General features: G+C 36.5%; 1 protein-coding gene across 1 annotated transcript in view; it reads right to left on the bottom strand.

The window, feature by feature from the left end:
- The window catches only part of cntnap5b (contactin associated protein family member 5b), a 149,712-nt gene that overhangs the window by 88,076 nt on the left and 44,907 nt on the right, over positions 1-16,729 (bottom strand). Inside the window, exons 2-3 of the mRNA XM_049471072.1 lie at positions 12,557-12,667; positions 7,680-7,873 (exon numbers count right to left, since the gene is read on the bottom strand). Of these exons, the coding sequence (XP_049327029.1) occupies positions 7,680-7,873; positions 12,557-12,667 (305 nt within the window). The remainder of the gene's footprint in view (positions 1-7,679; positions 7,874-12,556; positions 12,668-16,729) is intronic.

Raw genomic sequence — 16,729 nt, 5'->3', positions numbered from 1 at the left:
AAGTTTTTCATTGTTCGCCAGCAAAAAATTAGCTCGAAGGCAAAAAGGGGATCTCTTTGCGCTCGCTCCGTCACCTCTGACACCTGGCAAATATGTGACATGATATCTGACCCAGTCGGCGACTGGGAGTCAGAAGCAGCGGTTACATACTCCCATGTGAATTACTGGTTAAGAGAGAATCACGCATCTGAAACACATCTTCTGCTTTACTAGAGCTGTTTATGGCGAGTCTGACCGGTTTATATTCCCTCTGTTAGATCACGAAATAACTGTTAAACTCTAGAGGGAGCTGGTGAGTGATGCTATATGAATAGGGGTGAATGGAGCTTAACACTAAACACTTTAGAAAGTAGAATGTAAAATAATATATTTTACTGAAAAAAAACAACAACTAAGAAGGCACGCCTGTATATTTCAGTTTATCTACAGAAAACAGGTTTTACATTGTAAAAGCACTGGCATTACTGCTACTGTAAGCTGATTGGTTGGGAAGCTGATCCTGGAGATACATGTAGATCATGTTTTAAAGGCGTATAACATTAGTTTAAAATTATAAAATATGATTTCTGCAGTACAAAAACATTTGATATAGTTCTGTGTTGAGGACATAAAGACCTATTTCAATATAAAAGTGATCAGACATTTATAAACTCTGATTTTGCTCTAGTGCTTCATATGAACCCGTTGATTTTGGACTCACTTCAACTGCGTATTCACCTCTATAGAGATTCTCTAGTATGGCATTGCTGGTTCATGTGACGAAACGTGTTTCTGGAAAGAAACAAGGCGAGTCAGCGATTTCCCACAATGAAAAAATTGTGGGAAAAACAATGACTGAAAAATGACTGAAAAATGAGTCAAAAAGTCGGGTAGTGTGAACCTGGCATTAGCCTAAAATAAAGTTCTTAGAATTCCTAGTAGTAAATGCATTTTTACAGCATGTCATGCAGAAACAGCTCGATAACAAGCTCAATAGCAGCAGAACTTCAACACCAAGTAATGGATTCCTCTAGAACTGCACATCCAAGACCCATTCATGAACACTTATTGTCCTCTTTTAATAGGAATTTCAATGGTTTCTTAAAATTCGGAGAAACGGACGCAGCCACAGTGATTCACAGCGGTGGTGAATAGAATAATACGTCTGAGGCTCTAAAAGCTCCCTCTCAGAAAGTATAAATACACTGTCTGATACCTGAGACACTGTTTTACCAGAGTTCTGAGAAGATTTAGTTTCTAAAATATAAATGTAAAATCATATATCATTAAAGTGATGGAGGGATAGATCTTATTCCCTGAGGAACATGAATATTGTATCAGATTTTCCACTATTTTAGCAGTAATGCTCTTTTTGGTCCACATATTTATAGAAAAAGCTTTTTAATACTTTTTGTTTAAAGATAAAAAATATATATATGTTTATATTTTTGGTCTATTTTCTCGACAGGGTGGTCAAATTTTAGTGGAAATTGGCAATTGATAAAAATAGTTTACCTATTTTTGAGCTATTACTGTGATATTGTAACACAACAGGGTGGACGTAGTATGGAGACAATGTGAGAAATATTAAGTGAAATTATTGAATATTATTAATTGCTAAACATGCAGAAGCTAATACCTAAAGTCCTTTGAAAATAAAACAGTATAAATAAATTCTCAGATAGGTTTAAATAGCTTTAATATTTGGATGAAAATAGCTATATTAATAATATACATACATTTCATAAAATGTAAGAAAATACCTTTTTTTTAATGTTATTTGACCATTTAAAAACTGTATGAAATTGTATATACTATACTGCAGACACAAAAGACACTTCAAGCCCCATCTTACACCCTGCACAAAGGGTGCCATGATGCTAATTGCTATCTTATACCCTGCCAACAAGCCAACATTTTCACGTCTTGTGCCTTGTGCATCGTTTAAATAGCAAAGGAGCTTCCGAATATATCTATACTGATGGGTGTGCTGCTCTGGAAGTAAGGTGTGTTCAGGTAAATTTCTGGCATATTGCTTTTATCTTGGCAACAGAAAACACAGGTGTGCCACTGACTGATTAAAACCCTGACAACAACAGTCAGCCGCCAGATGTTCATTGCTATCTTGGCAATGCAGGTGCACCGTGCACACACATGAACGTACAGAAGTGCACAAACCCAACTTTTACATCCACGATAAACCAGACTTTCCAAGTGTCCCAGAAGTTGCGTGATTCTACTGCATATCAAAATCAATTGGCTTGTTCTCTGCAAAGAGCGGAATGCGTTCAGTTAGTAAGAGAAGGAGCATCATGGCTCCTATCTAAACTCATACCTCTGACTACCCTAAAGCATATCCAAGTCTGGTAAAAGTAAAAAAAAAGTTCTATTATCCTTTGCTATTCTTTGGTGTGTACGTTTTATTTATTTATTTTTTTATTTTTTAGAGGCAGGGGATTGGGGGTTTGGGGTTTGCTCCCATAAATAACCTGCTTGCGCACATTCACAGCGTGAATAGGCAGGTCAGTTTCCTTTGCTGAGAAGTGCAGTGAGAAGTTCTGCGCCATTAACATAGCAATCTGCCAAAGTCAGAGCGCACCTGGCTCTTTAAGGAAACTTTAGGTAAGTGACACACTGTTTGGTTTCTTTATTACACATTACTCCCACAGCCATAGTTAATAAGAGAATACGTTCATGTACTTTTCATGTTCATGTACATTTCCCATCATTACGATAGCAAAGACACACTGCTATGCTCTAAATCAAGCTGCACAGTGCACAGTTGAGGGCTCGCCTATATGTCGCTAAAATTAGCCTTATTTTTGTGTTGTTTTCATAATGACTGATGCCAGCCTCTGTTCACCACCACTGTGAAGAAATCAGAGTCTGTACGTTTCTCTGAAATAAATCTTCCTTTGCTGAGAAGCGCAGAAGTTCTGTGCCATTAAAATAGCAATCTGCCAAAGTCAGAGCACACCTGGCTCTTAAAGGGAATGTTAAAGGCAAGTGACACACTGATTGGTTTATTTATTATAAATTACACCCAAAACACAGCCCTGATTAATAAGAGAATAAGTTCACGCTTTTTGTAGTTTCATGTTCATGTACTTTTCCTGTCGTTACGATAGCAAAGACACACTGCTATGCTCTGTGTTGTTTTCATAATGACCGATGCCTGACTCTGTTCACCACCACTGTGAAGAAATCGGAGTCTGTACGTTTCTCTGAAATAAATCTTCCTTTGCTGAGAAGCGCAGAAGTTCTGTGCCATTAAAATAGTAATCTGCCAAAGTCAGAGCGCACCTGGCTCTTAAAGGGAATGTTAAAGGCAAGTGACACACTGATTGGTTTATTTATTATAAATTACACCCAAAATGCTCCCATGGTTAATAAGAGAATTAGTGCATGCCTTTTGTAGTTTCATGTTCATGTACTTCTCCCGTCGTTATGATAGCAAAGACACACTGCTATGCTCTAAATCAAGCTGCACAGTGCACAGTTGAGGGCTCGCCGGTCTATACGTCGCTAAAATTAGCCTTATTGTTGTGTTGTTTTCATAATGACCGATGCCTGACTCTGTTCAACACCACTGTAACAAAATCGGAGTCGGCGTGTTTCTCTAAAATAAACCACAATTTCACACCAAGCTGTGAAACCCCACTCTGAATGTTCCTCAGCTTAGATAAGAGCTAGCTTATTTGACAGCAGGTCCTACTCTCTCTCTCTCTCTTTCTCTCTCTCTCTTTCTTTCTCTCTCTCCCTCGTTCTGTGAGTGTCAGAGCAATGCGGCGGGGTGGAGAGATGACAGGACTGTGAAATGGCTGGTATTGATTGAGGCGAAGACCCGTTTGTTTGCCTCCGAACGTGGAGGCGATGCAACCCCTGGCTCCGGTGACACAGAGGCCACTCTGCGGATCGATCCCAAAGTTGTCAAAATAAACCCAGTGAAATGAAAAAACTCGCAAAGTAATTCAGTAATTCAAGTTGAGCGAAAGAGGCGGGCGACCGAATGAGTTTTCACCTCTCGGGGGAGCTTGGAGGACATACACACACACACACATATATATATAAATATATATAGCGGTCAGCTTCAGGGTCAGGGCTGAGTGACCAGATAACCTAAACTCAGTCTACAGACTCTTCGCTCCAGTGCTGAAAAAATTCATACTGCTGCACTGTAAACTGTACACACAGTCCAACAGCCCCACAGATAACCCACAAGCTAATACAGACAGTAAAGTCAGTGAATATATGTTGTTTAAGTTGAAGTCACTGCCCTTCATTGCTACCAGAGGTGTAATAGTAATGACAGTTAACCTAAAAGCAATATCATGTGATGACTGTAAAATGTGGAATTCAGGAATTAAGAGTCATTAAGTGTAATACTATTAAAATGTGATGGTAATAAAGTGAGGCAGTAATTGCATGAGATACTATAGCATGATGTTAAGGCATGCATGTGTAATGCTGGCATGCTGGTAATGGCAGGTGTTACAGCAGTTTGTATAGTGAATACAGGGAAGTATAGGGCAGTATAGCATAGTATATGGTGATATCTTGTAGTATAAAATAGTGTAGGGCAAAATGTGATAATACACGGTAATATAGGGTAGCATATGGAGTATAGGGTACAAAAGATGGTATAGAATAGTGTAGGGAATATACGTTTTATAAGGTACCAAAGAAAGTATAGAATAGAATAAAGAATATACGCTGTATAGGGTAATACAGAAAGTATAGAATAGTATAAAGAGTATATAAAGTATAGGGTAATAAAGAAAGTATAGAATAGTATAAAGAGTATATAAAGTATAGGGTAATAAAGAAATTATAGAATAGTAAAAAGAGTATATGTAGTATGGGGTAGTAAAGAGAGTACACAGAGTTATAGGATGTTAGAGGGAGTATAGAATAATATAGAATAGTAAAGAGAGTATACAGAGTATAAGGTAATAAAGACAGTATAGAATAGTAAAGAGAGTATACAGAGTATAGGGTAATAAATAACATATAGAATAGTATAAAGAGTATACACATTATAAAGTAGTAAAGAAAGTATAGAATAGTAAAGAGAGTATACAGAGTATAGGGTAGTAGAGAAAGTATACAGAGTGTAGGGTAGTAAAGAAAGTATAGAATAGTAAAGAGAGTATACAGAGTATAGGGTAGTAGAGAGAGTATACAGAGTATAGGGTAGTAAAGAAAGTATAGAATAGTAAAGAGAGTATACAGAGTATAGGGTAGTAGAGAGAGTATACAGAGTATAGGGTAGTAAAGAAAGTATAGAATAGTAAAGAGAGGACACAGAGTATAGGGTAGTAGAGAGAGTATACAGAGTATAGGGTAGTAAAGAAAGTATAGAATAGTAAAGAGAGTATACAGAGTATAGGGTAGTAGAGAGAGTATACAGAGTATAGGGTAGTAAAGAAAGTATAGAATAGTAAAGAGAGTATACAGAGTATAGGGTAGTAGAGAGAGTATACAGAGTATAGGGTAGTAAAGAAAGTATAGAATAGTAAAGAGTGGACACAGAGTATAGGGTAGTAGAGGGAGTATAGGATATTACAATGACTATAGATTAATAAAACAAAATTGGGTAGTATATGTTAGTACATGGTAGTGTCTTGAGGTATAGTTTAGGTAGTACAAGTTGGTACAGGTTAGTGTGGGCAGTATATGGTAGTATAGAGAGTATACTGTCATATGCGTTAGTACAGTGTATTATAGGGAGTACAGAGTAGTAAATGGTACTATATGGTAGTTAAAGAGGAAGAGGGTAGCATAGTATAGTTTAGTTAATACAAGTTACTATAGGGTGCATGGGGAGTATATGGTAATATAGAGTATTTTGTAGTATAGATACTATAAGTTAGTACAAGCTATTATAGAGAGTACACAGTAGTATACAGTAATATATGGTAGTATAGAAGGTAGTATAGTATAGTTTAGTTAATACAAGTTAGTATAGGTTTATTATAGTGTATTATAGAAAGTACACAGTAGTATACAGTAATATATGGTAGCATAGAAGATATATGTAGTATATGTAGGTTTGTTAGGTTAGTACAGGAAATGTAGTGTAATATAGGGTAATGTAATGTAGTATATGACGTATAGAGTAGTATAGATAGTACAGGTTAGTACAGGAAATTACAGGGAGTGTAGTGTATAATAGGGTAATGTAATGTAGTATAGGAAGTATAGAGTAGTATAGATAGTATATTATAGGGTAATATGTGGTAGTATAGAGAGTATAGGTAGTATAGACCAGTAGAGGGTATTATAGGGGTTATAGGGTAATATAATGTAGTAAAGTTGGTATAGGGTAGTATACGGAGTATGTTTAAATAATTGATATTTATGACAAAAAAAATCATTCCTGTTACTGGCACTCATTTCTGTTACTGGAACTCACTCGTGTTACTGAAACTCACTCCTGTTACTGGAACTCTCTCCTGTTACTGGCACTCATTCCTGTTACTCTTTATGTTTTGAGTAACAGGAATGAAAATAACACGATTTAGCAGTTCTTAGCATAAAATTAGCAAAAACATGAAAAACAGCAAAACGGCGGCTATGCTAACAGCATGAGAACACTGAGCACATTCTAGTGATTTTTCCCCCAAATTTAAACATAAACCAATAAGATCTAAGAATTAATGTAGGTAACAGGACTGAGTGTTACCTCATTGACCTCCTCAGTCATAGAGTTACAATAAGATCAAATATACCGAAAAACTAATAAGGGAACTTCATTTTGGTCTTCTCATGATCTTCAGAAGAACCAGCTGATGTCACTTCCTGTTGTAGATGTGACTGGTGGGATGTTCCAGGTGTTTCAGATGATCAGGGAAACAGGAATGAGTTTAACTTTTTAGCTTTTTAACTAACATTTTAACTTAAATATCATGGATTTATTATGAAAAAAAAAAACATTTGGAGTCACACAACAATTACAAAGAAATGGCATCTCTGAAGGATTTGAATAATTATATTTCATGCTGTGTATAGTTTATAGTTAGAGAGCGGGGGCAGGTAACAAAAGATATATATTTTTTTCAGTGTTCTAAGTAGTTTTTATTATTGTTTTTTTTATTTTTTTATTACATATCTTGCTTTTGCAATTAGAAAAATGTATTTCAAAAAGTTATTTTTGTGTGCACATGTATGCATGTAATTTACTGGGGAGAGAAATGGCACAGACTCTGCGGAATACTCTCGGAATATGCCAAATATGTTCAGTATAAAATCTGTTCATGCTGTACTGTTCGTGCTATTTCGGTTATTTGTTTTCGTGTTTTTCTTTTTCCTTCTGTTCTCCTGTTTAATTTATTCAGTTTTTTTTTTTTTACTTTTTTACTATGTCGGTCTTAATGGGAGCCGCTGCCAAGAAGTGCTGTTTGTAAGTGATATCTCACTCAGCCAATGAAAGCAATCCCATTCTGATTTATCTCCCACTCGCACACCCACAGCAGTTCAGGAGGGGTCTGCTAACGCGGCGAGCTAAAGCAAGGGTGTTAAATTAGAAGACGCGGAACTCTGTGCCAGTGGGATTTAACGCGTTATCTGACCCGTTCCTGTCCGACAGCGTCATTCGGCACAATAAGGGCTCTTTACTAAATGTTCACATAACAGTTCAAACATACAAAAAAGCAGCAAAACTTCTAAAAGTGGATCTGAAAAAAAAGAACTGAACTGACCCCGGTGCTGTCCTCCTGCCTGTACTGTTTCCAGGCTCTTCCTGTGTCGCTGTACAGCAGCGCATAGCTGCTCACCCAATCAGAGCTGCCGAACCGGCCCTGCGTCGCCACGGCCGTGACCTCTACCCTTTCTCGAAGGTCGACCTGTAGCCACCGCAGACGATCCATGCGCTCCGGCGTCCAGCCTCCACCTCCTAAAATACACACACACACACACACATTACATACAAACACAAAAAGGTCAGTATATATGAACACAAATCATGTACAGTACCACTCAAAAGTCTGGACACATTTTTTTTTTCCTAAATTGTTAATAAATACTAGAGTCATCTGGAAAACGAAAATGAACACAGAGGGAATCATAGTAAACAGTGATGAGACGATACACTTTTTTCACTGATATAAACTGATATAAAACTGTTAACTGAAAGCTGATCATTCCAGGTGACTCTACCTCATAAAACTGACCTCATAAATACCCAGACAAGATGTGCATCAAGATCTGTCATCTAAGCAAGAGGATGGTTTGTTTAACCCTTTTTTTGTTCACTGAATAATTGAATATGTTTTTTTTCATAGTTTGAATTACTTTAGTACTTTAGTTTTAATCTACAATGCAGACCATTTTAAAAATAATGAAAAAAATAGTAAAAATACTGAATTTAAAGTGTGTCCAAGCTTTATTTTTTTGGTACTGTTTAGAAAAAAATTATATTATTACCAAAATAAACAATTTGTACTTTTAATTTGTAATTTTTAAACAGATTTTGTTATTTTGCGATATTTAGTTGATTATGTTGCCAACTTGCTAACTGTTTTTTTTTTTTTTTTTTTTGGTTCTTTGCGTGTAATGTAATGTATTTCGTACGTTTATACTTCTTTAAAGTGTTTTAAAATTTAATTTAATCATTTTAACAATTATTTTTATTTTGTAGTTTGTATTTTACAGTGTTAAAAAAATACAATAATGTTTTTTTTTTACATTTGCTTTGATTACAATAAATACAGCTATTATTTTTATATAAGTTATTACTGTGATTATCACTGTAATAAAACCGACATTCTTTTATTTATTAGGTAAAGATATTAAAGGTACCACTTTACAATAAGACTACCTTTATAAAGGGTTTATAAATGGTTTACAATTAGTCTATTAATGGTTATTAATTACGTTGGAAAGGCCTTAAAAATCATTAATAATCAGTTATAACACATATGTAGGAAGGGCAACAATATAGAAGGCTGTGGGTTCACTATTTGACAAACAACAGGTCACTGTTGCCCTTTCTACGTATGTGTTATAACTGATTATTAATGATTTATAAGGCATTTACAACCTAATTAGTAACATTAATAAACTAATTGTAAACCACTTATAAACCCTTTATAGAGGATGTAGTCTTATTTTAAAGTGGTACCATATTAAATATTAAATTATTATTTTACTACAGAAACTTACAAGCAAATTGCTGCCAGCTATTTACCCTGCATTTCACTGTTCTTTTTTTTTTGCAGTGTAAATAAATATAGGCTAAATTAGCCTTGATGATTCCTGAAAGCGTCAAACCTCTCCACATCTCCCGGACTCAGCTCTCACGCACAAACTGAACATCTCCGTTTTAATGAAGCGCATTAATATCAACTATAAAAAAAAAAAAACCTGCATGCATCACATTTCGGCGTGAGAAAGTCTGAAGTAGAAGACTTCAGAAGGATTTTGTAACAGTCCCTCATTAGCAAAACATCAACTTTTAATTAGACTTGAGAAGAAAGGCTTTCAGCGTCTGACCCGGCGCTCGGAGGCAGCTCTGCCAGCAGCCTCGTCTTCTGAAAGACTGCCTGTTCCAGCTACAGTCTGTCCAGAAGAGCAGGGAAAAGTTTGGCTCTATCTGCACCAGTCACTGCGCATCCGGTGGGAAAACAGACAGCAGAGACAAAGTCACTTCCAGCGCAATGACAACGACTCTATTAGCCAATCAGAGGAACACCAGAGACTGAGCCCCGTTCCAGTTCCGGGAATCTGTCCAACTTTAAGAACAAACAAGACAATGGTGGATGCTCTTTCTTATCCAGAGTGACCTACATTTAAAACAGCTCAACTGCGAGGAGAATGTTGTAGAACAGGGATGGGCAACTGGCGGCCCGGGGGCCGCACACGGCCCTCGTCATCACTCAGTGCGGCCCGCGAATAGATCAAAAATAATTTCATAATTTCATAATTAAAAAAAAAAAAACAAAAAAAAAACGTAATTCTACTTTTGACCGCTAGAGGGCGCTGCCAAACAACCACGAAAATTGACATTGACATCCAGTCCATTGTGAGCCAGCAGGCCAAACCACAGCTCTCTCATTAGCTTCAATAAATGTTGGGCCTCTGTGGTCTAGTTTTCTGCTATTATTGAATGAGCTATTTGCAATCAGTTTTTAAATCTTTTTTGTTCTTTGTTATAAATGAGTTCAAATGCCTTTTGCACTTTTATAAGCAAATGTTTTGTCCTTGTTGCTTATGAAGGACTTGTTATAATGAACTTATTTTACACAGAGGAACTACTGTATTTGCAATCAGTTTTTTAAGCGAACTTTTTGTTCTTTGATATGAAGGACTTCCTTTTTGCACTTTTTTTAAGCAAACGGTTTGTCTTTTGCCGTATTAAAATGCATTAATATGCAGAAAATAGTTGTTGATAAATGTTGGTGCTGTAAACATACAGATATAAATTCATATAAAAATTGTTCTTATTGAAAATCATTTGTAGCGTTTTTCATATTCAATTATTTGAAGTGCGAGGTCATGTGGCCCTCCAATGGTCATGCTGAAAAAAATGTGGCCCTCTCCATCATGGAAGTTGCCCATCCCTGTTGTAGAAGTTAGGACCCTGTCCAATAACTCGTACTAGTCTGGGAAGGGAATTGAAACCCAGATATACAGTGTATCACAAAAGTGAATACATCCCTCACATTTATGCAGATATTTAAGTATATCTTTTCACAGTGGCATGCAGTTAATATAGTGGGTACCCCTTCTGCCACACCCACCATTCCAACGCCCACCCAGCCCCACCCCCTGCCGACAACATACACGTAGATGTATATAACAATAACAACATATTCTCTGTCTTAACTTCACATTACACTACACATTAACAGCCCACAAATACAGCTGCAAATGAAAAAAGTATACAGCACACCCAACAATTAATGCCTAATTTATGAGTACACTGGTTTACAAGTACACTGTAAACCAATACATTGTTGGAACTCAAATGATTTAAGTCTGTTTTACACAAAATTTGATATTTCTAAACATTACTATTTTGAGTTAGTTTAACACATAATTAACACTATATATATATATATATATATATATATATATATATATATATATATATATACATTCAAACAGAGATCTTTAGTCTGAGTTTAGTCTGTTGTCATTAACAGCTTCTTTTCCATTAGCTTCTGTCACAATCTATTTGCATACTGGGTGTGTCCAACAATTCTCGACTAACGCTCACCATCAGTGTGTAGTGATTCCCCCTGGGCTACCTTACAAATAAATCAACTTCCCCTTTAGTTGTAATAACTTGTATGTTTTACTTTATGCTAACTCAAGTTTTTATTCCCCATTACTTTTTACAAACATTTGAGTAAAACCAGCTGCCTTAAAAAATGTTAAGTAAACTCAGCTTATCCAGTCTTACAGTAAAACAAACAAAAAAAAAAGTTAAATCAACTTCCACTTTAGTTGTAATAACTTAATGTTCAAAGTTAAGTTGCTAACTTAAGTTTTCATTCCCCATTACTTTTTGACTTTTTAAGGCAACTTTTGTGATACACTGTATATCTAGAGGGTGTTACTGTCAGACCAATAGATTTTTGTCTGTAGATCAACTAGGAATAGTTACTTGTAATAAACATTAATGGATATATATATTACTATAGATTTAATGTGTGTGTGGTTCTATGGATCTCATAAATAATGTCTGTTTCTGCTCTTTAAGCCCAGATAAGTTGAATTTAGCTAAACAATTTGAGGAAACCGGTTGCCTAAAAAAAGTTAAGGAATGAGGAATGAAAACTTGAATTAGCATCAATTAAAACATCAATTTATTACAACTAAAGAGGAAGTTGGTTTATTTGTAAAGTAGCACAGGGGGAATCACTACACACTGATGGTGAGTGTCTGTCAGAAACTGTTGGACACACCCAGTATGCAAATAGATTGTGACAGAAGCCAATGGAAATGAAGCTGTTAATGACAACAGACTAAACTCAGTTATTATATAAGTTGGTTCAAGATCTCAAAGATCTCAGTTTGAATGAATATATGTCCAACTAACTCAAAAATATTTGAGTAATGTTTAGAAATATCCAATTTTATCTAAAACAGACTTAAATCATTTGAGTTTAAACAATGTCTGGGTTTACAGTGTGAAGATCTAGTGGGATCTTATGGAAATATAAATCTCTTTGAAGAAACAGCTAAATTGTTGGATTTTTTGCCAAGCAGAGCTGAAGAGGGTTTTATGAGAACTTTGCGTTTCCTCTGACTCAGTTATTTGAGAGCTTTACAGGTTATGCAGACGCCACTTAATCTCCCAGACTTCTGCACTGAAGAAAAATTAAATCAGACATCAAAGACATCAGTCATGTAATGTACTTCTGTATTATTAGAACACGTCGTGACCTCGGGTTTAAGCCGGGCTCTCGGTAACAGCCCTGTAGGCCTGAAGTTTCTGAGAGCAGGTGAGATCGGCTGAGGGAAAGCAAAATTTAAACCACCTTCTGAAGGTGAATTATTGAGGAAGTTCCAGACCCTGAGGCAGGCAGAGAGAGAGAGTGTGTGTGTGTGTGTGTGTGACTTGCTGACTCACCGTCCCTTCTGTTGAGCTTGGCGTAGTGGGGCGACTGGCTGTCTGAGGAGACGGAGGAGCTGTGGAAAGCTGTGGGCGGCAGACCTGAGACCAGGGGCCCATTACACTGATCTAAACAGGGAGAGGAAACTCATCGTTACTAAAAATGCACACACACACACACACACACACTCTCTCTCTCACACACACACACTCATAGCACTTCAAGTCTGCAGACAAGTTTATAAAAAAAACATTAATCACAGTTTTCATGCATCTTGGCATCATGTTCTCCTCCACCAGTCTTACACACTGCTTTTGGATAACTTTACGCTGCTTTACTCCTGGTGCAAAAATTCAAGCAGTTCAGTCTTGTGATCCTCCATCGTTTTCTTGATTGTATTCCAGAGATTTTGAATTTATTAAGATCTAAGAAACTCATCATCATTTTTAGGTGGTCTCTCATTTTTTTCCCCAGAGCTGTGTATATCAGAGCTGTCAACGCATGCAATTATTTTTTTTGGAATCAGTAAAATTTCATAATTTTTTTTAATGCAAATGAATTATGATGCTGATAAGGCAGAGTTTAATCTGATATATTAGCCAGATAATGTACAATATACTGTTATGAACATTTTTTTGTCATTCTTAATTATTAGTCAAAGACAACACAAGTGAACACAAGATGCAGTTTTTTTTTTTTAATGAAGGGTTTAATTATTACAGGAGAAAAACTATCCAAACCTACATAACCCTGTGTAAAAAAAATGTTTGCTCCCATGTTAAAACATAATTTAACTGTGGTTTATTACACATGGGTTCAATTTCTTAACTTTCATTGGAAGTCAATGTAAAAAGAGATAATTTTAGGTAATTTGAAGAATTTCTGTTGTTTTTTTTATCAAGAAATCTAGATTTGACACAGTGTAAGGGACAGTTTTTGTTTTCAAATTATGAGGAACAAAATTTCTAAAAAATAAACTTAGATACTTTTTCCATTTTTCATTGGTCCACAAAAAAACAACAACACTGTATTTTTATTTGTATGAATCCTACCAGTCAGGTTGTAAGGAGCAGTAAAGCCACTCCGCTGAAGTCCAGTGTTATACAGGAGTTTCAGTTTAGTTCTCCAGCACCAAGATTCAAAACTGAAGCAGCATTAGCATTAGCCGCTAACCACACTAAACACTAGCTCTTTGGCCGTTCAGAGGTGAGTATTATCATCCTGTAGCCTGCTGCTAGCCCTGGCTAGCACTGCTGGAGCAGTATTAGCATTAGTAGCTAACCACGCTAATCGCTAGCTCTTTAGCCCTTCAGAGGTAAATATTATCATGCTGAAGTCTGTGTGTTTACCATGTTAAAACAAGCTACGTGTGACGAAGCGCTAACTAACATCACCCTGGCTTACTGGAACACTCAGGATTCCTTAGTGTAGCACTGTCGGGCGGCATTAGCTGCTAACTGCAGCTAGCCTTAGTGTAAACCTGGAAATCTAAGCTTATTGTAAATAAACAGAAAGGCTTTACTCACCCAAATAAACAGTTTTCATAAGAGAAATGTGTGTAGATTAACATTCAGTGCTCATTTAACTTAAAAAAAAAGTTTTTTTCAACAACTACACTTTTCTTTACTTAACTAATCTTAGCTGAACAAGACCTGCTGAATTAGAAAGTTTCTTACTAGTATGGCATACTGCGTCTTATAAAACGGTGCGCCTTGTGTATGAAAAGAGATCAGAAAACAGATTTTATTGATAGTGTGCCTTATAATCCGGTATAATTCGAAAATTAGGATAATAATAATAAAAAATATATATTAAAAAAATAATAAGAAGAAGAATAAAAGGTAAGGGAAGAAAATAAACAATGCAATGTTCTGTTGGAAATATTTCATTGTGATTTTATTCATTTATTTATTAAGCTTATTTTAGAAAATATTATTTTATCGTATAATTGATAATTAACAATCAAAACAATATCCATTCATTTCCATTTATTTTAGGCCCAGAACTGATGTAGCAAATAAAAGAATATGTTTAAATGGCTGTTGGCTCTTGTAACAGTGATGAGAGCAGGTTGACTGTGTATTAATTACACTGAAAGTGGCCCAAGCGCTGTTCACTATTATTGGTGTTATAGAGAAGAAATGATGGACAGAGCGTGCATGAGTTTTTTGAGGAAAATAATAGGTAAATTATAGTTTGTGTGATATATAGGGAGGTTTTTTTTTTTTTTAGATTGTGAATAAAATTCTGATTCAACACAATAAAAGGTTTTATTGCCCACATCGATTTTTCCGGCTGCCGCTGGCTCTGTGCAATCCTCTAATGATGGGTTTTCTGACCCGTCACAAATGTATCAAGAACCCGTGGAACTCTCTGACCGTCTCATTGGCCGTGCTAATCGGAGATAATGGTTCATGGTAACAGATCGCACTAACTTACACTTAGCGGACTGTGTTGTGACAATTTATTACAATAAAAAATCACATGACAGGAAGACAGAAAAGAGATTGTAAGGACGCAGCAGTACTGATACCACAAAGAGAGAGAGAGAAAAGAGAGAGAGATAATATGACAGTATGTCTCTGTAGTTGAGGAGAGAACTGCACTGATTTTTCAGCTAATTAACCTTTCAGACGACTCCTAAGACACACTGACATCACTCCCATCAGCCTCGGAGAGAGAGAGAGAGAGAGAGAGAGAGAGAGAAAGAGAAAAAGAGAGAGTGAGAGAGAGAAAGGGAGAGAGAAAGAGATGGTGATTAAAGGATTGGAAGAGGTCGTAAGAAGGTGAAAACCCAGGAGCAAACACTGCTTCTGAAATACATCAGAGAAACCTCAGCACACACACACACACACACACACACTTATACACACATGCGGTTCTGGGTTTTCTACCCGTAAATAAATCTGCAATCCAGAGCTGAGGTGGGGAACTGCTCTAACACTCTGACTTGACCTGCTGAGCTGAATCAGAAGAGACTATTTTGTTCAGCACAATTCAGAAATATTAATGTACTGCATTTTGAAATAAAATGTTCCACAGTTTTTTTTTTTAAGTTGAGTCAGGTGTATGGAATAAAGTGTGTTGGATCAGGTAAAGTGAATAAGATAAGCTCAGTTAGGTGTGTTGAATAGGAACCCTTCTTTGATATCACCTTCACAATTCTTGCATCCATTGAACTTGAGTTTTTGGAGAGTTTCTGCTTGAATCTGTCTCCGCCCTCATAGATCTTTTGCTTGATGATACTCCAAAGGTTCTCTATAGGGTTGAGGTCAGGGGAAGATGGTGGCCACACCATGAGTTTCTCTCCTTTTATTCCCATAGCAGCCAATGACACAGAGGTATTCTTTGCAGCTTGAGATGGTGCTTGAGATTGTCCTGCATGAAGATGATTTTGCGACAGAAGGCGCAGTTCTTCTTTTTGTACCATGGAAGAAATTGATCAGTCAGAAACTCTATATACTTTACTGAGCTAATTTTTTACACATTCAGGGACCTTCAAAAAGTGTCTACCAGCTCTCTCCCTTATGATTCCGGCCCAAAACGTGACTCCGCCCCCTCCTTGCTGACGTCGCAGCCTTGTTGGGACATGGTGGACATCCACCAACCATCCACTACTCCATCCATCTGGACCTTCCAGGGTTGCCTGATACTCATCAGTAAACAAGACTGTTTGGAAATTAGTCTTCATTTAGGTCTGGATCCATTGCAGCCGTTTCTACTGGTGAAACCTGTGGCCTGCTTAATAATGTGGAACATCCTTCTTAAGTAGTTTTCCTTGAATTGGGCTCACCTGGCAAACTAATTATCACAGGTATCTGAGATTGATTTCAGTGATCCAAAGAGCCCTAAGACACAATACCATCCATAAGTTTAATTGAACAAAACAAAAAAAAAAACATCTTTATAACACTTAAATCCAATTTGCATAATATTTGGAACACGGTGTAGGTGAGTTCAGTTAGGTGTGTTGAATAAGGTCAGTTGAATCAGGTATGTTGATTATGTGGGTTAAATATGGTGACAAATAAGGTAAGCTAAATCAGGTAAAGCGAATCAGATGTGTTTAGTTAGGTGGATCAGACTAAATTGGAGCAGCCTGGTGGCCAATCTTCATTAACTGCACATTGCACCATTAAGAGCAGAGTGTGAAACATCTGATTTTAGACCACAATAATGTATTGTGGTGA

The sequence above is a fragment of the Astyanax mexicanus genome, chromosome 23, assembly GCF_023375975.1.
Source record: "Astyanax mexicanus isolate ESR-SI-001 chromosome 23, AstMex3_surface, whole genome shotgun sequence".
Taxonomy (NCBI): Eukaryota; Metazoa; Chordata; class Actinopteri; order Characiformes; family Acestrorhamphidae; genus Astyanax; species Astyanax mexicanus.
This window is presented reverse-complemented; position numbering and strand designations above follow the sequence as displayed.